At 38.3% G+C, this 21,799-nt stretch overlaps 1 protein-coding gene across 5 annotated transcripts in view; it reads right to left on the bottom strand.

Moving 5' to 3' along the window:
• Positions 1-1,236: 1,236 nt before the first annotated feature.
• Positions 1,237-21,799, bottom strand: part of rabgap1 (RAB GTPase activating protein 1) — an 80,161-nt gene continuing 59,598 nt past the window's right edge. For 4 of the 5 annotated variants that reach the window (XM_088434721.1, XM_088434722.1, XM_088434723.1 and 1 more), the window contains 12 exons: positions 21,615-21,689; positions 19,679-19,804; positions 19,416-19,559; positions 17,488-17,529; positions 17,157-17,285; positions 14,266-14,358; positions 13,503-13,613; positions 13,124-13,228; positions 12,651-12,734; positions 5,471-5,542; positions 3,746-3,946; positions 1,237-3,015 (listed from right to left, as the gene is read on the bottom strand). In XM_088434721.1, coding sequence (XP_088290847.1) covers positions 2,893-3,015; positions 3,746-3,946; positions 5,471-5,542; positions 12,651-12,734; positions 13,124-13,228; positions 13,503-13,613; positions 14,266-14,358; positions 17,157-17,285; positions 17,488-17,529; positions 19,416-19,559; positions 19,679-19,804; positions 21,615-21,689 — 1,305 coding nt within the window. In that variant the 3' untranslated portion in view covers positions 1,237-2,892. Of the gene's footprint in view, positions 3,016-3,745; positions 3,947-5,470; positions 5,543-7,863; positions 7,988-12,650; positions 12,735-13,123; positions 13,229-13,502; positions 13,614-14,265; positions 14,359-17,156; positions 17,286-17,487; positions 17,530-19,415; positions 19,560-19,678; positions 19,805-21,614; positions 21,690-21,799 lie in introns of those variants that run through there. The other variant, XM_088434724.1, reaches the window with a different exon arrangement.

The raw sequence follows: 21,799 nt of genomic DNA, 5'->3' as shown, positions 1-21,799 counted from the left end.
AGCGACGCTAACCATCTGCACCTGAACACCACCAAGACCAGGGAGATGGTGGTGGACTTCAGGAGGCCTAAACCCCATCCGGAACCAGTAACCATCAAAGGAGAATGTGTAGAGTTTGTCCAGACCTACAAATACCTGGGTGTGCAGCTGGACAATAAACTGGATTGGACTACCAACACAGAAGCTCTGTGCAGGAAAGGACAGAGCCGACTGTACTTCCTCAGAAGGCTGGCGTCCTTCAACATCTGCAAAAAGCTCCTGCAGATGTTCTACCAGACTGTTGTGGCGAGCGCCCTCCTCTATGCAGTAGTGTGCTGGGGAGGCAGCACCAAGAAGAAGGACGCCTCGCGTCTGGATAAACTGGTGAGGAAGGCGGGCTCGGTTGTGGGCACAGAGCTGGACAGTCTGACAACTGTGGCTGAGCGACGAGCGCTAAACAAGCTGCTATCAATCATGGACAATCCAACACATCCACTACACAGCATCATCCACAGACAGAGGAGCTGCTTCAGTGACAGATTGCTGTCACTGTCCTGCTCCACGGACAGGCTGAGGAGATCATTCCTCCCCCATGCCATGAGGCTCTTCAACTCCACCCGGGGCAGTAAAAGCTCACATTAAACTCAAAACCTCATACTCTGCACTGCACTATTCACTTTATACAAGCACCTTAATTATACTTGCACTAGACTCCAACGATTCACACTATTCTGTTTACACTGTTAACAAGCACCTTAAGTATACTTCTGTACTGGACTTATGTGTAACTTGTGTATTTTATTTCTCATATTTTATATCTCGACTTGAGGATACTGCTGGAAATGTGAATTTCCCTACGGGGATGAATAAAGTATCTATCTATCTATCTATCTATCTATCTACTTCATTTCTGACTTGGCCTACACTTGTATTTGCTTTTTATTTTTTTCTAATAACTTATTGAACTAAAGAAATCAATGAAATGAAAATAACTAATTTTTGCCTATACATGGAAGATTCATTGATTCACTGACTATTAGGTCATTAATAGAACAGATTATGAAGTCCGTTAGCACCGAAACATTCAGTGCCAAGTCTGAGATATGTGGTTTTATATGTTTCTTTCATTTGGAGGGAGTGCTTTGCGCATTGATACTTTGGCCCTTTAAACGGCAAGCAGTCTGGTAATGAGCCAAACTATAAGCAGAGGGAAGCGGTGCGACATTTTAGATTAAAACACCTGTTTTGGAAAAGGGGGAGGGAGCAGTAAACAGACTTTTAATTCCAAACAATCTGAAGAATACATTCTAACAGGGAACATATTTACGTATGTATAGTTCAGTATGTGCTATGATGTTAGAATTATGTGTGCCATAAACGGAAAAAAGTAGAACAATCTTTGAATTATGACAAGGATGATGAGGTTGTCATGTGAACAGCCAGGAACGGTTGACAGTGGCGTCCAGGTGAGTCGGCCTCACTCCAGTGCTTGTATTTCACTGAATTCATTATATGAATAAATAAATTATTTTGCAATCAAAAGCCATTCCTAAATGTGGAATTGACATTAGATCCGTCACTTAAGCAAAAACAAAAGTCATGTTTGATTACATTAAACGCCTTTTTTTTTTTTTTTTTTTACTATTTTGGGCTAAGCGAGCTAATTTCCTAAAGCCTAACTATAGAACGGGGGAAAAAAGCTAGGAAATAACTCTTGCGTTATCATTGGTAGAGGTGGGGAAAATGAAGCTTCATGAAGCACTTGAATTATTTTATTGAATGCCTTAGAGAAGCTCTTGGTTGAATGATAAACACTAGTACATGTGGAAATGTATTACATTTCCTCTACATCTCTGAACTTAGTGCCATCTAAAGAACTAAAAAAAATATCACAAGTGCTTCATGAAGCTTCATTAGTCCATCACTAGTTATTAGAGCAAAAGGCTGGCAATTTAGCTAACGTCAGACATTTTGAAAAATGCTCAATAGGAGGCTCACAGAAGTTGAGTCATATATTAAAAAAATATAGTACGGTAAATAAAATATGACAATGGGTTTGCAGTCTTCACTCACCCATTCATTTTTCATGCATCTTGTCATTATTGCGATGGCGGGTGAGCTGGAGCCTATCCCAGCTGACTTTAAACGAGAGGCCTGGGTCAGCAGTCAATAGCAGGGCCCAGATGGTCAAACAAGCATTCACGTCACCATAGTAACCAGATGTGAGCAAATGAAAGTGGGTGCAATACGTTTGTGTGAATCAATGGCGTACGCTATATTTTCATCTTCCATCTTCACGGCAAAAAATCGGCGGTTTCTCTGCGGCGGCATTCACACGTATATGTTAGAACATTAAACATTGAATATGTCTTATCATCCATGCATGCATTAGTGCTTTTTCCTCTCTGTATTTCCAACACAACATACTTTGAGTCAGTCCATTATTTAAACATTCGCGCACACACACACACACTTATATAAGCACATTCATGAACAGACATAGAAAAAGGAAATCGTATGTTACAAAACGAAAATGTCTCGTACCGAAAAACTTACCCTCTTTTAGGTTGTGCCAGTATTTTTTTTTCTCAATGGAGAGGGGGAGGAAGGAGGGAGTGTGTGCATCTGTCACGTTACCATGTTTACAGATAGAGTCTACCTTCCTCCTCTTCTTAGTTGGTATCAGCAGTAACAAGGACACAGACCAAACAGTGCATGTAAGTGAGACCACTGCATGGAAGAGTGGCGACAAAGTTATTTTGAAATCCCCTCGCCTCAGTGCACTTGGCCGTAGTCATGTTGGGGGAGAAAAAAGGGGAGACCTGGCCTAAAGCGGTCCGTAGTGGTCGCTCACCCTGGGATGGAAGCGAGAAGTGTTCAAGTTCTGGGTGATGTAAATGAGAACCGAGCAGGTTAAGTGGTCTCTTTGCCCTGGGTGCCGGTGACCGTTTTGATGGAGCTAAGTGTTCGGTTGAACCAGGTCTTCTTAGCTGCCTGGACCTCGTTGAGGGCCAGGCCCAGATGGTGCTCCAGGTCCTGAGGAATGACAGGGAAGTCTTACTTACAGAACATTTAAGGATGTCCACGAGTTCATATTTTACTAAGGCTGTTGACCAAGTCGGGTCAGTCAACTAATGACAGCAAGAGAGAAAGACTCCCCCCTGAAAAAAAAAAAAAAACTGAGGATGTGAGAAGATTGGGATTATTTTCAATTGAAAAAAATAAAGATTTTTTCTGAAGTCAAACTGCACTTAGCCTACATGTATGCAACGACAGTCTTGAACTGTCTTGTGTCTGTGCACCACCTAGTGGCCGAATGGCTAATATGATCTTATCTTATGAAAGATTGATTCCTATTCCTTACTTTGACTTGCATGTAGGTAATATCTGTGTGATAACATCCAATGGTCACAGTTATCACTACAGTGTTCAATTGGGTTATGGCTTACGTAAGCATTAATCAAGGGTGTCAGCTACCCTCCATAAATTATATATATATATATATATATATATATATATATATATTATATATATATATATGCCCTAAAGCCTCTGATATTGTTATTTCAATGAGTGTAAACTAAGTGTGCTGCAATTCTTTTTTGCATAAATAAGGAATAGTAAACAGAGCGCAGGGAAATCTTTAAACTTGTCAAGATGCATAATGCAAAGCAAAAAAAAAGGAGAAAAAAATCGCCTCAATAGCACACAAGTTTAATGACCCACTGTATATATTTTGAAGTGCCTAAAGGGAGCGTTTGGGTACCTGGATCTTGCACTCGGCCTCCACCAGCTGCAGTTTTGTCTGCGCCAGTTCCAGCTCCATCTCTCTCAGCTGGTTCTTCAAAGCCTCCTTTTCCTCATCAGTCTCCTCGCTGCCTCCGGGCGGCGGTGGAGCCACGGGTCCCCGAACACGACCTTCCTTGTTGAAAAGGCTGCTGCATTTGTCACAGCCTTCCACTTTGGACTGGAATTGAGAGGGAACCGTCATATAACCAAAAGTCCTTGAGTGAACAAAAAGCTGCAGTATGAATGAAGGAACTTGAAATCTTTTCTTCCTCATATGTTTAAAAAAGGAGGAAATTGTAAGTAAAATAACAATGCATCCTTCTATCTTTGCAAAAAAGTATCTTTGCATGAGAGAAGTACCTTTTTTCCTCATAAGGCTCACCAAAGGCATTGATTAACCCCATCTGCCTGAGAACTCGGTATCAAAAAGGAATAACTTAACATGCAATGCGGGAGCAGACTGGAGTGCCCAGAGAGGACCCACACAAGCATGGGGAGAACATGCAAACTTCACACAAGAAGGCCGGGGCAAGCTGGAATTGAACCCGGGACCTCAAGATTTACATTCGGATAGCTCTTTTCTAATTGAGCAAAATGCAACAGTTACTCAAAGAGATCTGATCAAAATCTGAAAATGAACAAAATCCCTTCAATAAATGTATTTCTAATGGAAGGACAGAGCTGCCAATGTGGAGTAAATATTTTCGACTGGCAAACTTGTTCAACTTTTCTTTGCACGTATCTTCAAATGTTCGGATGTACTAATACTAAAAACAGAACTTTTGTTCCCCACAATGCCAAAGTGCTTTGACTTGCACATGCCCAATTAAAGCCTGAATATTTACTCCACTTCCATTAGATATGCAGTTATTGAAAGGATTTTCTTCCTTTTCAAATTTTCATCAGAACTATTTGAGGAACCGTTGAATTTTGCTCAATCAGAAAAGAGCTTCTGAATGCTTTCAAATGAGCACTTTATCCGAATGTGAATCTTTCTGAAACCTCATACATAGAACCCCAAAATTTCATCAACCATCAACGTTTTCAAGTACCTACAAAACTCGTCTGTGATCATCTCTGTCACTATTAGTGGTGTCTTAATGATCCACTGAGCCATAACGTGATTCAACTATTTCTCATTTACACTATTGTAACTTTCCATTACGCATAATTCACTGCATGTGCCATTATTCTCCTGAATTGGTTATAATGGCTGACAGCTTAACTGCTTTTGCCGTAGGACACGCGTATACCAAAAAGCAGATGGCGTGTCCTTGTTGTAATAACTAGTGTTTGCCCTTGTGCAGCCATGAAAGAAGCTTTGCTAAAATGACATTTTCTTCAAAACAAACTCGCCAAAAGTGTGTGTACCACTCAGATCCGCACGCTCAGTATGCAAGGACTTGGTTTGAGAACTGCAAAGTGACCCTGTTAAACCCACCACGGAACGTACACATACTAAAGAAATATTACAAAAAATATATATCTATTGTGGGTTGAGCAGCACAATAGACCTTTTCGCTAAAATTGGCCATATGATGATTCATACAGAATGTGTACATTGACGTTACACAAAAGAGCTTTTGCTCTGTTTACTTCTCGTGGCTGAGGTATTCCACAGGGCACGATGCAGGGTTCATGTAATTTTCAAAGGTCACGTTCAAGAGTGTGCGTCTGTGTGCATGTCTGAAGGGAAACTCACTCTGATCTTCTCCAGCTCTCCTCGATTGGCCGCTTGCTGCTTCTCCAGCCGCTCACTCAGCTGGGAGCAGATCTGGAAGAGCAGGAGTTGTACTCAGGAAATGTTCATGTTCAGTGAAGGTAAACAGTAAACGTAATGCGTTTGCAAAAATATAAAACCATATTTATAATTTCATATGTACTGTGATAAAAAATATATATAAGAAGAGGTGAGAAGGGGCTCCTGAGTAGTAGCAGTGGAGACGCAATGTCTTGGGTGTAGAGTAGCATGATGCAGTCGTGGAAACATGTCTAAATGTGCTGTTTTAGAAGACATCTCTGACACCAAAATGTATGGGAGAGAATTGCATAAAATCTACTCTGAGCTTTCAAGGACAGTTTGAGTAAAACTAAATTGTTTGTCATCAAAAATGTATAAAAGTTGATCATTCATAATTCAGTAGAAATGTTTGTTAGTTTTCACCAAGCAAAGTACGCATATTATAGGTTTTATTTTTGTCCGACTGTGCAACATTTGATTCAAACTTTCTGTAGGATGTCCGAAAACCGAAAATGATATTTGCAGCCCTAATTCAAATAAACGGGAGACTGTCCCGCATTTTAAAATATACCCAATTTTTTTGTTTTTATTCTTACCCTAAATCCTTTTTCTGCAGCAACTGGTGTCACTTGACTAACACCAACTCTTTAAGGATTAATAAACAGTAATACAGTACAAAATATTGTATGTGGAGCTCACATTCAAATGGTAAACATCAAAGATTACACTAACTGGAATTAGAATCTCTATTGTTATCATTTCAACTCAATAAACAAGGCTCAAGTACAAAGGGTGAGTGGGAAAAAAAAAAAAACAGCTGCTAGGGTTTGGGTTTATTTGACCACAACATCCCCTATGAGATAGGAGTCGACAATGGTGCCTAAGATCAAGGGATTTTTGATCAACAACATTCCTTTGTAGTCTGCACTCGAATCTCATGCTGGAAGCATGACAACAGAAACAACACAGTACAAATACAGAGCTCAACGGAACACGAGATATCCCAACACATGAGGTTTTTCAGCCTCTGGTCGACAGCATTCTTCTCCTTCGCAGCATCTCTTCTGATCCTCCCCACAGTAGATAGCCATCATGGTCCTCCTACAGGCTTTTTATCTCTTCCTGTTGTCATCTCTTTCCTTTCAGCTGCCTGTACACTTGCCATCGACCTCCCACATCACTACAGGCTTTTCCTCCCCTCCTTCCAGCTGCCCACTTCCCTTTTCATGTATCTAAACATTTATATTTAGGTTTGTAAACATTCTACCTGAGCTGCTAGAGAATAACAAGCCACATTACACACAGGCGATTATGTGATGTAAAGGCATCCAAATGAAAATAAACTGGCACAAGTTGAAAGCAATATCTGGGAACGCATGCTTAATATGCAAAACTTAAAATCATTTGGATGCTTCACTGGTTTGTAATAATGACATACGTAATTTGGCAGTCACCATGGCAACCCTGGAACGCCTGCCTGCTCTATATCAGTGGGCAAGCCAGGACACCTCAGACTTTTCTGTTAGCATGAGCAGTAGAACGACATGAATGTGCACTGTACTGGACTTACAAAGTTTGCAGAATATTACAATTCCGTGCATTATTTCAAAACACATTTTCCATCTATCGTTAGTATTTAAAAACTAGTGTAATGCATGTTTACTACTATTTGTTTTCATTGCAGTTAGCTGGAAGTAAATTGCACTTAGCTCTACAACAACGACAACAAAGGCTACAATAAGGCTAAGTGAAACGCAGAAAGCCAACAGAGATGAACTTCAAGAAATAAATATATTATAAATAATATGGATATCCCAATCTGGATCAGGTGATCGGAAATGGGGGGCTGATCACTTCACTTTGGAATATAGAGCAAATGATTGGATGTTAACATTTTTCAAATCTTATCCATGTATTTTATTTTTAAGGGCTACATGGCAACAAAATTATGAGAAACTTTGAGTCTAGTCCATTTCACACTGTGACTCAAATGGCAGCACAATACTGTGTAAGTACTTTGCCTCACTACTAACCAGCAATAAAATCATATGAAAATAGGATCACTGCTATTTAACTTGTTCATTGCCACATGTACAGTATACACTCTAATCCGTTTACCTAATATGGAAGCTGGGTAATGTACTGCATACTATACTTGTTGTGTGGTCAATGGTGTGAAATATTCTTTTGACTTTTTATATTGCCGTCGTTTAGTTTCACATCCTCTGCTCCAGTTGACCGGACAAACAATTAGCGCATCTGAAAGATTTGAGGTCCAAGAGAAAAAGCCAGCTTTTTAACCGGCTCTGGAGTTTAAAAGAAAAGGAGTGAGTGAATCCTAGTGAAGCTATCATGGTTGGAAAACTGCTGCACAAACAGCTTTTGAGCCTGCCAGAGGAATCAAAGGATAGAACCCAATTTTCCTCTCTCAATTCTCGCCATAGCACTCTCTCTTCCCATCTCTGGCTGCCATCTTCCCTATCACAAAAAAAAAAAAGAGACATTTCCACTTTCACTTCAGCGCATGTAATGAAGTCTGCTTTCAGTTATCCATAAAACACAAACAGCAGGACCAAAAATACTGTGGTATGCCATTGTATCTGCAGTTACAAATACTAAGGGTATATTTGCCATTAATTAAGGGTCCCATTTACCAACAATTTTTTTTGGATAACATACCCACAAAAATTTGCAATCAAAGGTTTTTTATCTGTAATATTTTAAATTGTTGAACAAATTCAAGCACTGTTTAGCTTATTATATAGATGCAAAAAATTCCTAATTCTGAAAAATTCCAAATTCTAACCACAAAAATTCACAAGTTAAGATTTTACCTGTTTTTCTTTTATAATTTCTACATATGTTGACCCATTCAAGCCATTCCAACTTTAAAATGTTAACCGTATTTCTACCAATTAAAAAAAAATCCCACTTAACAATTCTAGTTTTATTAAAAATAAATCAAAAGTGGAATAAAAATAATTCTTAAATCGTAGTACTGTATCTTTCTGTTTTCGTTCTTTCATTTTCACAGTTTTTGACGACTCTAAATCGTTCCAACTTTAATCTGTTTGGCCAACGCCTATTTCGTGAACAGATATTATTCCAAACATTTCCTCACATCAAAAATGAAAAAAATCTTTGAACACACCCCAAATCCTACACTAGTCAACAATTTTCCCTCATCGTTTAATATTCAATTGATTCAAATGCCAAATATTCTTTTTTTTTTAATTACATTTTCACATTGTCCCAATTTTTTTTTTTTTTTTACCTCTTGAAACCATTCCAACTACAAGAAGTCAAATTATATTCAAAGTGATTCCCAATCACTCTCCACCTTTGAATTCAGCCTATACAACAGAGGTCCCCAAGCATCGGTCCGCAGCCCGGTACCAGTAGGGTACCAGGCTGCACAGACCTCACCTGAAATAATGAAAAAGAAATTGCATTTAAGCTAAAACTGCACTTATATTGTAAAATGAGCTGAAGTTTGCTTCTAAATATGTCCTCCTTTTGCTATTTTTGTCTGCGCTCACACGAAGAGTGACAGACGTGTTGCATAACACCTCTGCAATGATAATAAGAGAGCAAAAGGGATCCGTGAAGGGTTTGCATTTCAACATCAAGTGACAGGATGACATCTAAAAAGGATGAAACAGCGTTAGAGTCAGAATCTGTTCACAGTCAGAGTTCAGTTGAAGGACAAGGCGTCTTGATGTAGATATTTTTGCAGCACACACATATGCACAAGTCCGCATTTGAGCCACTTTAAAACGTTGCTCCACATTAGTGTTGAATTGAGTTCATCTTCAATGTTAACAGCTATATTTTCCTTTTTTTTTTTCTCTGCACTTTTTCTGCACAGTCCTCGGTTTAAAAACCCGACAAAAAAATCTTGCGGCGTTAGGAATGTTTCTTGGCTGGGGTAAAGTGACTTTGAGATTGAGTTGGCAAAGTCACAGTGACATGTACTATACTAAAAAAAAAAAAAATTAAATATGCATGTTTGTACAGCTTTGATTAACAAGCTGCTGGTTGTGTCACTACCTGCTCTGCATATGCTTCCATCGTGGCTAAGCAAAGGCATGCTGTGTTCAGTGTGCTGATTAATGAGCGCCACACCGGTACGCCTCAACTCATTTCCAGCTCAGTTACTAATCACATCAAAGCCACAGGGTACAGAGCGGCATCAAATAAATGTGGCATTTTTGTAATGATTATGTCATGTTGGCAAAGCCTCAAGTTGGGCGCGAGATTGATTTGAGTATTTATTGATTATCTTTAAATGACCTGGCTGGTTGCAATATTTAACACCTCAGAGCTCCTCGGGAGACTAGCAATACACTTCATATCTAAAAATCAAGGTCTTTAGAAAAAGTATCACACAAAATTGGGATTAGTTAAATGTGTTCGACCCTCTACAGTCCCTGGTTTAGTGTGTTTGTTAGTTACTCCGAGCTTTCGAGGACATAACAAAGAGGATACAGTTAGAGGTGGGAAGTCCGTTGTCACAGAGGCATGAGGACTGACACAAGCCGACCGTCACTTTACACACATTTTCTAAATTAAAACACAACTCCTACCAGTTAAGAAGAATGCAAGACGATCCAGGCACATAAGGATCAACAACACACACAGGGGGCTGTCCGCAAAACAAGGAAGCCACAGGGTAAGGTGAACTGTTGTATCACTGTTGTATCAACTGTTGTCTTTGTTGGCGTTTTCTTGGGTGGGTAAACTCAAATTCGTAGTATAACTAGTCATCCTAATTCCCAAACCCATTGTTGCGCACCGTCGTGAAACTTGTGCTGCGTGGAGCGGAGCGTAAAATAAACCCATGCAACCTTCTATTTCCAGTTTTTTCGTTTTTATTTGTGATTGGCATACAACCCAGAAACTTTCTCGGCTCCACACAAGACAATACTGACATCCAAAACATGATTTGAATTATGTTGGCGAAAGATTTCCTCTTTCGTTTTCCGTAGCTTCAGAATGTAGTATGTTGTATAAATACCGATTACTAGACCTACAATTTTATTTAAACAAAAAATGTTGATAGGACAGAAGACATTTACCAACACCTTATTGAAATTTATAGTGGGCTTTCAAAATAAATGTCTAAATATTATACATTGTCACTTTATGGGATAGAAATTCTAACACTTTAAAAAAAATAGAATTAATTCAACAAAATAATTGAATGATTATTGAAAAAATAATTGAATGCAGCCCTAATATACAAGACTATTTAGGTCCCAAAATTGCAGTGGTACTAAATAATTTCACATGCAGTCTTTTAAACCTTCGCCCACAACAACAAAATTATGCCAAAGGAGTGTGCCGTATGTAACTACACATGGCAAATCAAGTAATAAATCAAGTAAAGTGTAGATTACAACTATAATGAAAAAAAGAAAATAAAAACTGTGGTTTCACTACCTCACCCTTATCCAAATGTTTATGTATCGAGATTATGTGGCTTGCACGTGACTTGACTGTCTATAAATAATCATCACACTTGCTAAAGTGGAGAAAAGTATGATTATACCAGTTTATAGAAAAAACAAATAAGAACCAGCTGCCAATACATGATGCTGGTGCAGCGACAGCTGATAGCAATGCCTCATAAATAAAATAAATGACATCATTTCATCTGTCTTCAGTTCAAACACAGAAATCGAATGATGAAATCCAACCAAACAAAAACACACAAACAAATTCATCCTCTTAACATGTGACAAATTTAGCAAGAGGGGGTTCCTTTTTGATTTTTAACCTTTTGAGGTAAAAAAGATCAAACAAGTTAGATCCTCACCTAAGGGTCTCATGAGATGGAAACTCACAAAATTACACTGCACGGAGTGCAGCAGGCTTTTGTTACAGGGATGATGTGTCTTCCTTGCCTGAACCTTTCGCTTCACTCCCAATGAGTCAAATCACAGCCTTTGGATTCACAATTCAGGGCTGCAGGTATCGGGCACTTTTTGTATTCGAATAAAATTACAAAAATTATATAGATTTTTTACTTGTTGAAAAACAGTTACAAATAACTATTTTCCACTTATGAATGACCATGTTTTATGAATATTTGATGCTCAACATTGTTTATAACTTAAATTTAAACTTTGTTAAAATGTGATCAGTAGGAAGGGCAACATTCATTACCCCAGACTACACGGACTACTCAAGTACTGCTAGCTACCGGCTAATTTATACTCAACCCAGCTTTAACGGCACCCGAGCTACTGATAAACAGTGACAACAGGTGCCAAACTTCAATGTTAACTTTAGCATAAAAAAGTGTTTAATAGCGGCCTGAAGTGGCGGTTCAACGCGATTTCAGAGCAATGTTGTGTTCTTTGTAACGGGAGTCAGAATGAACAACCGCACGAGTAAAGACGGGTCACGTTTTTATACAATGTTGCCAAAAGAAAAGTGTACTGAGGCTTTCATGTGGATACATTAAAGTAAACAGGTGTATTCTGGAGTTGGCCTACTCACCACGTTTCTAGCATGTTTTAATGACATACAGAGGATTAACATTTGTTGCTGCCCGTGGCTTTACGTTTTTTTCGAGCAGGAATTCTTGGCAAGAAAAAAAAAATGCCTCAGGCATTTGCTTGAACTGAGGTACCCCGATTACTTGAGGACTCATTTCAACTGCATTCATCATTTAGTCCAGGTTTCTGCTACAGAAATTGAACTAATCAATTCCCATTTATCGCTCATAAGAGTCCCGTTGTTCAATCATTCAATCCAGCTCTTTTTAGAACCTTTAACCAAAAATGTCGGGGAAAAAAAAAAAGTCAGGGGACTCTGGGCTCTTAAAATCTGGACTCTTAAAAAAAAATTAAATAAAAAAATGTGTGTTTGGGACTGAATAAGTGTAAAAGCGTGAGAAAGTTAATGATGGTTGGAAAAAGAACAGTTAAGTGTTAGAAAGATTGGCCAAAAATGTTTCCTCAATGTTTTATATGTCATGACAATAGTTGCCTAATAGTTTCAATGTCATTCAAAAGCCAAAATATTAGCTTTCTTTTAGCTAACTTAAAAAAAAAGATTAAAAAAAAAAAAAACTGTCAGTGAGTGAGGACGTGCTGTGTTGCCATTCAAGTGTTTTCATCCAGTGTGGCCATACCTGCTTGTATTCCCCAATAATGGAGCCGTTCTTCTTTATCTCCGATTCAGACTTGTCGAGCTCTCGCCTGCACATTTCTTTCAACTGCGGACACACATGCCAGGCTGTCAGAGGTCAGTGACAAAGGACAGATGCGGTTGTCCTGGCCTCCAGAGGCTGCGTTTCTTTGTTACCGCCATGACATGTAAAGGGGACAGAAAACTATTGGCAGGCTTGACGCTGAGGGCAAAGTCACATCCTCTATGCGAACGCATTAATCTTTCTCTTCTGCAAGCGCCCCCCTTGAGAACGGAAATGAGGAAACACAATGCCAGCGACAAGCGGCTGTCTTTTGACACTGAAGGCTTGACTGCAGCAGAGGGCGCGTGGCTACAACAACGCACAGCTGAGAAGCTGTGATTATTTTTGACAGGTTCATTCTATCATCCATCACCCAACTGTGTTTCTAAACTGTAACTGCCGTGCACTCTGACCTGCGCCGACTCCTCCTCCAGTCGTCTTTTCTCGTCCTCGGAGTCGACTAGTTTCTGTTTGGTCAGCAGCAGCTCCTTGTTTAGGGCGTCGGCCTTCTCCTCAGCCTGACACATAAAGGTGATTCAAGGGTGACAAGGGTGTGATGTTAATGTCACAGGAGACGCAAATTTTCATGGATGCCAGGATTACTTTATTGGCGGCAGAGAGACTTCACAAAATGACTGGAAGGTTAGATTGATTTTCACATTCTGCACCATAAAACTCGATAAATGGATCAACCGTTAGTCCAGTCTTGTTATAAATAAAAATGAAAATGTGAGACATATTAGTAAATAATAAAAAAAAAGCAGAAAATGTCAGCTTTTCTGTCCAACTTACATTGTCAAGGTCTTTACGCAGAGCGATCTTGCTGCTGACCAACTCGTGTGCCAGGTCGTCGTTCTCCTGCTCCAAGCGCATGTTGGCCTCCTGCAAACGACGGTTCTCCCTCTGCGGGTCAGCGTACAGACAAAAATTAAAACAAGGAAGTTCAGGGGAGGAAAACAGGGGTGTGGCAATGTACCCTGTATATGGAGAAGTGAAAGTTACAAATGAAAAGAATAACCTGAAGGGGGGAAAAATGAGCTTCTACACTCAGAGAGCGAAAAATCTGAGGTGAGAGCGTGTAATGTTTAACGGGACATGAACTTTGTGTGCATGGCACAAATAACACAAAGCCAACTAGGAGAATAGAGTTGGACAAGAAATGTTTAACTGATGTGCCAAAAGAATTTATGGGGGAAAAAAAGCACAGTACATTTGTCAAGCTGACTCCATCTGATATTCTACAGTATATATAATGTATGGGCTGTAATTATGCATCCCATCTTACTTTTAGTATCACCTTAATCACAACTGGTGGCAAATTAAAGATTAAAGTATCAGCCGGCAGCAGCAGATGACAAATACGAACAAATTACTTACCTAAACATTAGTTTTATATTCTAATTTGATGGACTATATTTTAAAACTGTACATTTTGATCATCCTCCGTGGAATGTAACTTATATTTTAATTAAAGTGTGACTTTTTTTTTTCCTGTGAATAATTCCAGAAGATGAACTGTCAACTTGAAACTATTAAAAGAGTAGCATATAGTAACCTCATATCTCTCAATGGGTGCTTCCTGCTGCTCTTGCTGCTCTCGAATGGTGTGGTACTCCTTCTCAAACTTCTTCAGCTTCTTCTGGCTGATCTAAAATATGACAGCAACAGTTATGTTTTTTTTTTTTACCATATTTTATTTATTAATATCACATGTATGAAAAAACACACAAATTATTCAGATTTAGGCTGGATTTAGCCTCACTCACTCATTCAAACAACAAAATGAATGTGAGATGAATTAAGCAGCAAAATCCACCCATTTCATACACCGCAGTATCATCATCTCAGTATCACAAAAATTTACCTTGACTTAAAGATATTATATACCCAAATAAAACAATTACCAGGGACTGACTGATTAACTGACTGGCTAACTAAATCAGTATCGTTAAAAAATAACTGGCTAAATGCCTAATATAGTGCTCCCTCACCAATTCGCACTTTACATTTTGCAGGTTCAGTGCTTTGTGTTTTTTTTTCTTTTTTCAAAATTTTATGTCGGCCATCATATATTGATAATACATCACTGTTTTACAGAAGTAGTACCGAGGTACAGTAATAACATTCCCACGCTCTAACATGGAGTCTGAACCAGGCTAACAGCCTGTTAGTATTCAGCTCACAATATAGGTAGTTTTGCTAAATAACTAAACCACTGATCTACATTCTACATGGAGGAGTCATACCATTATATATAGGCATTTTGACCCCAAAGAACCAAGACACCCCCCCCCCCCACACACACACACACACACACACACACACAAAAAGGGGGAAGGGCATGCAAGAGACGCGCGGACGGAGTATAAAGAGAAGTAAGTGGTGTGCGTATGTGGAAGCGGGGCATAAAATAAAACAAAATGAATTGCAATAAAACAACCGCTGCAGAAGGAAGTCTACCTCCTCGTCATTGCGGGTTCCAGTTTGGTCAAAATGTGACAGCCGCTATCCTAACGGCAACTTCACTTAAGCCAGGGGACGGCAACAGGAATGAACAGCAGGGGCTAGGCCTGGCCCTTTATGATTTAGAGCAGTTGTAAACATGTAACAATGCTGCAATTATTTGTTACACAACACTATACTATAACTTTGTATGTATAATAATAGATCAGGAGGTTTGTTAACTAGGTCATTCTGCGGACCTGTAATTCAAAATAAAGCAAATTTGATTTTTTAGAAGCTCTTACTAGGTGGACAATACTAGGGAGTTGTGCTCGGAATAGACTTAGATATCCCTACTTTACACACTGTGGTCAGTTTAATTTAAATTTAGTGCAACTTAAATGATGTATACATGTGTTAAACATAACAGCAATTCAACTACTGGTAACACATAAGTAAATGACATGAATGAATTTCCTTATAACTTCATTAATTGCACTACACAGTGCATTCTACAAAACGAAATTAAAGTATTTTTAAACAATATAGTTACTGTTGACAGGGAATCGGTTCTAGATCGATCCGTGAATAGAGAAAATATGCATTTAACTGAAACCAATTGAAATGCATTGGAAGACAACAAATATTTCACTCATTATAATTTTTCAAATTGTGGTTTATAGTGACGTTTATTTTTTTCTGCCAAAAATCGGCATTGGCCAATAAATGAAAAAAAAAAAAAATCCCATATCGGGGCAACCCTAATTTTACAGCCAGCCGCTTGGAATTTGTCAATATGATGACAAGTGCTTCATTAAGACCTTTTTCACCTTACAAAGTCCTCAAAGCACTTTACGTATGGTTACTCATTCTGATGCAGCATCAGGAGTAACTAGGAGATCAATGGTAGCTCAAGGAGACTGGTTACATGGTCACAATGGCCGGGGATCAAACCCACCACCCATCACTTGACCACACCATGCATTGCATACATCTTCACAAAAGTCTTTTCAAAGTCAACACGCCCCTTAACTGACATGGTTGAACATATACCAGATAAAGTTACCTTGAACGTCTTAAACTGGGCCATGTTGTCCAAAATATATTCAAACCTGGGTTTGCTGTGTTCATGTGTCAGTTGTGGTCAACTACTGTACATCTAAAGTAGCACAACGGTGACCCCTTGTGGTATTGAAGCAGCAGTGCAAGTTTTCGGAGTGAAATGTATTTATGAAGGGAAAAAAAAACAAGACATCGCTTGTTCCCATTAATTGACAAGTTTAAATAAGTTTAAGTGAGCTGCTGTGCTTCCTCCTACACAAACTTACACAAAACGTTCATTAAAAAAAAAGAATCCCACCTGTCTTTTTTAATTTTTTAAATTGCAATTCATGAAAAAAAAAAAAAAACTTCCATCTTAAACGTCAGCACATAAGCAACAGACCTGTTCTAAAAATACTTTACGTGTTAGAACATTGTGATTTTCTAGGAATTTTACTAACAATCGTGCAAATATGACATATATGATATGATATTACTTGATTTACATATTTACTACAGCGGTTTCTTCATTATTGTGAGAAATCAATAACATGAGCATAAACTAGTAGCCCTTCATATTACTCAGTATCAAAGAAGCAGCTCTCGGTTTCAAAAATGTTGGTGATTGGTGACCCCTGCAGTTACAGACCTTAACGGTTTATAATTAGCCTTTTGCTTGCTACTTTTGTGTATTTATTTATTCTATGAAGAGTTTTACATGTCGTATGTTGTGAGGTGTATTGGTATTGTGTACCATTGCGATATAGCACTTAGCATAAATTTATTGGCTGACTAAATTATATGAGTACAGCATTTCAGTGTAGTTGGTTTGGACTTTATCTTGACACTTGTGAAAAAACAAACAGTTTAACCTCTGCTGAACTCTCTGTGTCACTATCTTTTGGTCCGTCTGGGTAAAATGTCACTTATTATCCTCAACAAGGCACAGGGTATGACACTCACCTTCATGCTACAAGCCAGCTCCATCAGTTTCTTGGCATTTTCCTCTGAGCGGTACCTTTTAGGAACTGGAACGCGAAAAAATTTGAGGGCGCCCTCAAAGTCTGTTTGGATCAGATCATCTTTTGATGTCTAAGAAAAAGAATAAAAAATGAATGTTTCATTTTCATTTTCTAGGAAGACCAGCACCAACTACTTAGCAGTCTTGTGTGATTAGCAAATTAATGCAAATATATATAAAGACTGAATAAGACAATAAAAAAGCATTTCACATACAAAGTTTAAAAAAGACATTGATATAGCAATTTAAAAATAAATATGCTACAAGCATTACCTTGAGAAGTGCCAGAGCCACATTGAAGATCACACTGATACCCTGAGGAAGAGATTGGATTAAATACACAATAACGCTAAAACAATAAAATATGTAATTACAACCAGTTTTTTTTGCGGGAGTCACCAAACCTAATTTGAGAGTATCATCTTTTTGTGTGAAATACAGTCATACTTCAGAGTACTTCTGCCTTGGTGACATGTTGGACAAGTTCTGAACCAAAATACCCTTCTTGCATCTGAGTTCGCCTGTTTGTGGCAGGAATCGATACGCGGAATCCTCAGGAAAGGAAACAAATTACTCCTAGAAAATAGATTACTTGCAATCGGCTCTCAAAAAAAGATTCCCATCCATACTATTAATGCTCAGGGTAGAGGGCGTTATTATTTGGTTTATTAATATTTGGGCATGGGCCAATAGAATGAGACCGCAATTTTCATTTGTACTTCTTTTTGTTTGCTGTACATAGACAAACAATGTGCTGAATCCAACGGTTAAAATTTCATTTAGTTTTTTTTCTCCACACATTTTTTTATCTCTACAGCTACGACAACCCCCCATTTGAATAAAAATGCAAAAGAAACAAAAATAATTCTGCATTTCACACTTCAAAACACAGAATTTCATGAAAAAAAGATAGAAAAATGAACCGACATCTTTTTTGGTGGGTCCTCTTGGCCGTGACCTTCTCTCGCTCCCCTGTAAAATTTGCATTTTCACCAAGTGATCCCCTCCTATTGGCCCGTTCCCATATAAGATTAAATACTACAATTTATTATATAATTGTATGAATTTGTATTTCATTGATGTTGTGTATTTTCATCTTTGCAATACTGATTTTAATTATGAATTTTAATTATTTTTGGTAGACCGAGAAATTTCAATCACAGACAGAATGTTTTTCACGTGTTTCATTGTTCACGTATACACTTGTCCACCAAATGTTTCAGACCCTTGTGAATTTTAAGTTGTTTTGTGTGTGTCTGTGACAAACTGATTTTTTTTTGGTTTCTTTGTGAGTCATATCTGACCAACAAACAAATGAATGAAAACAATACATTATTCAAGAGATTTTTAATTTCAATGTGATAATATATGTGATATATTTCCATAAAGTGTTATGTTCAAAATTATTATCTTAACAAAAATGTCACAAATACGTACATTTTGATGCTACATGCTATTTCAAGATGTCACCAGGTGAATAAACGCATGTTTTAAAACAAATGTTGAAAAAAAAGAACAAATAATTTTTTAGAGGAGTATAAATGAAAAGCCTCAGTGGGTGTGGCTAGAATTGTAAGGTGTCACTCATACCATCCAGGACAGTATGCTGAGAAGTTAACATCAACCCTCAGACCCCAACTATCAGTCTAATAGAAACACTTGTGCAGGCAGGGACAATTGTCTCAAGGTCTAGTATTGAGTGGCCTAGGAAGACAACCCTGCTCAAGAAAAACCACGATGAGGCTTGCCTGGCTTTTGCCAGAGGTCACCTGCAGCACGACTCTAGATTTTGGTCAGCCATCTTGTCTGATGAAGCAAAGTTATTAGAGTTATTAAAGCCTATGAATGCTTAGTAAGTCGGGAGGAAAAAAAAAGGAGACGCTTATGATTCAAAGACGTTTATGATTCATCCCTACTACCAGGCATGGTAATGACAACATACTGTAGTTTTATGGGAACGCTTCTCCTCCAGTGGCACAGGGAACCTTGTCAAGGTTGAGGAAATTATAAGGAAGTAGGATTACATCGGAATCCTTCACAAAAACCTGAAGGAGTCTGCTCAGAAACGCCAGCTCAGTCACAACTGGGTGGCAAGAATTAAGTGCCAATACAACTAAGTTCAGCATGAATTATCGTTTTAGAATGAAGATATGTGGTGTAGACAGATGATTTTTGAAAAGTAACACGTTTTGTGTCCTTACCTCACACAGAAGCAAGTCAATGATATGGAAGACCATGTAGAGAGGGAATTTGGCTGTAAAGAGGGTGAGGAACCACTGGGAGGCGTACATGTGAGCTTCTAGGCCTACGTTCAGGAAATGGTTGTACAAATCGGGAATATATTCCTGATAAAGACACAGGGTCAACAGGTAAAGACAAACATTTTTAGTGCCTTAATTATGTCAGAATCCGGGATACAGATTAAGTTGGGTTTGTGATTTTAAGTTACCCAAAAGAACCAAACCTGCATAAGTCTCTCAAGCTGGAAGAACTTGCAATGCAGATCTTCAAAGTTTTGCTTGAACAGGTCCCTGAGGCCATAGTCAAACATTATCTTGACAAGCACACTGAAGGCTTGCTCCTCCGGCATCTGGGACACATTTTAAGGACACATCTTGTTTATACTTTGACTGTATCTTACAAGCACACTGAAGGCATGCTCCTCCGGCATCTGGGACATATTTTAAGGACAAATCTTGTTTATACTTTATTTGACTGCATCTTATAAAAAAATAATGAAAGTGCCTCACCAATCGATTGTTCAACATTGTGCAACCCTTCACCATGTGGTGTAGAAAACGCTCAAGAAGTCAACTACAGTACTTTTTATCATTTCACTTGACAGTCATGAAGATCACCTCTAGGTGGGAGTGTTGGTCAGGAAAACGTTCCATTCTGGCGTTGCATTGGAATGTTCAATAAAGCCTCGCCGCCGAAAAGACATGCATTAATTTCTTGAGACGTTCCTATTCAGATATGGATTTTGCCCCACTTTGTAGCATCTCAAGGGATCAGCATAAAAAACTCATAGATGTAGTTTTTAACCTACCACAGATGATGCCTTTTAAAATAATGGTGAATTCACAACTAGTTTAGATTTACCTCTAACACAAAGGGTATTTGTTATTAGTATGCATTCATTAATCCGCCATTTTGTACAACTAAATACTGTAATTTAATGTATCTCCCCAAGTTAGCCCCTTTTAAATGCGCTTAAAATTTAGACTGTGATTGCTTCATAAAACATGATCATTTCATCTTGTTACAATAAAAACAATCGGAGGTAGTACGTTGTAGAGGTACTACAGTATTGCTAATGCAACATTTGAAAAAAAAAAAAAATCCCCATTACAATTCAATGATGTAACAGTCAATGGAAACAAAACAAAACAAAAAAATGCACAAAAGGCTGGTTGCACAAGTGGAAACACCCTAAAGTTAATACATTGATGCTTCTTTGGAAGGAAAAGAGGCAAAATATTTCCTCCAAGGCAAGATGGCACAGCTGATAGACTTCTATGGACAAATAACTTTTTTCACTGTAATTGTATGTTATACAACAGATGAAAGCAAACTTTTAAAAACTTTGTGATGTATATCACCAGTAAATGTAACAAAATAAATCCCTTTAAACAGTTTCAGATGTGTGCATCTTGGTTTAAATTCCTACCATCAAAATAGCAAACTTTTTTTTTTAATCCTTGTCATCAATTTGACCTCAGCAACTAATTATTTTATACTGCAGGTCTTTTTCTTTTTTTTTTTTAAACTAACCTGCAGGAGGTCACATTGAATCATGAAAGCGGGCCAAAAATGGTTGACTAGAACTATTACCCATGTTTGTAGCACCGGATTGTTTATCAATTACAAAAATGCAACCCTAAACCCTATATGCAACCCTATACAGTATGTCCTATATGTTTTATACAGTTACAGCCTGTAGTCAAATATACACCAAATGGTACACTGTACATCCATAACGAACAAGGCGCTGAAAATATACAGTACCATGTTAATGATACGAGAAAATAAAATCAATCTGGATAAAATTGTGACAAATGTTTGCGTCCTCTTATTTATACATAAAATGACTGTACCGCACAGACCACCCTGCAGTAAATTTTACCAGGAGTTAATATGTTTCACCAAAATATCATGAGAGTCGATATCTGAAACTGATGTCCAAGAAGAACACTAAACAGTTGTTCTCTGGGCTTAAAATTGTTGGACAGGATGACCAAACATTTTTTTTTTTTTCATTTTACTGGAACCAAGCTGATAAGAGTACTTCAGGCAGGTAATAATAAAAACAGTACAGGACAAAAAACAGAACCCCTCGGCACTTGAGTTTGTTTGATTGGAAAAAAATGTGTCTTTGCTGTACTGCTATGTAAACTCACGTGCAACAGTAGCACAGCAGCCAAGAAGGATTGTCCCTGGCAGTAGCCAATCTCCTCATCATACACAGAGTATGCCTAGAAGGAGGAGACAAACACGTGTACAGAAGGTCATTAAATAGAATTGACAGTTTGTGCATATGTTGAAAAATGAAATGAGCAATTAACAGCAAAAAAAAAAAAAAAGA

This window comes from Hippichthys cyanospilos, chromosome 15 (assembly GCF_059441005.1).
Source record: "Hippichthys cyanospilos isolate Australia breed blue-spotted pipefish chromosome 15, RoL_Hcya_1.0, whole genome shotgun sequence".
Taxonomy (NCBI): Eukaryota; Metazoa; Chordata; class Actinopteri; order Syngnathiformes; family Syngnathidae; genus Hippichthys; species Hippichthys cyanospilos.
This window is presented reverse-complemented; position numbering and strand designations above follow the sequence as displayed.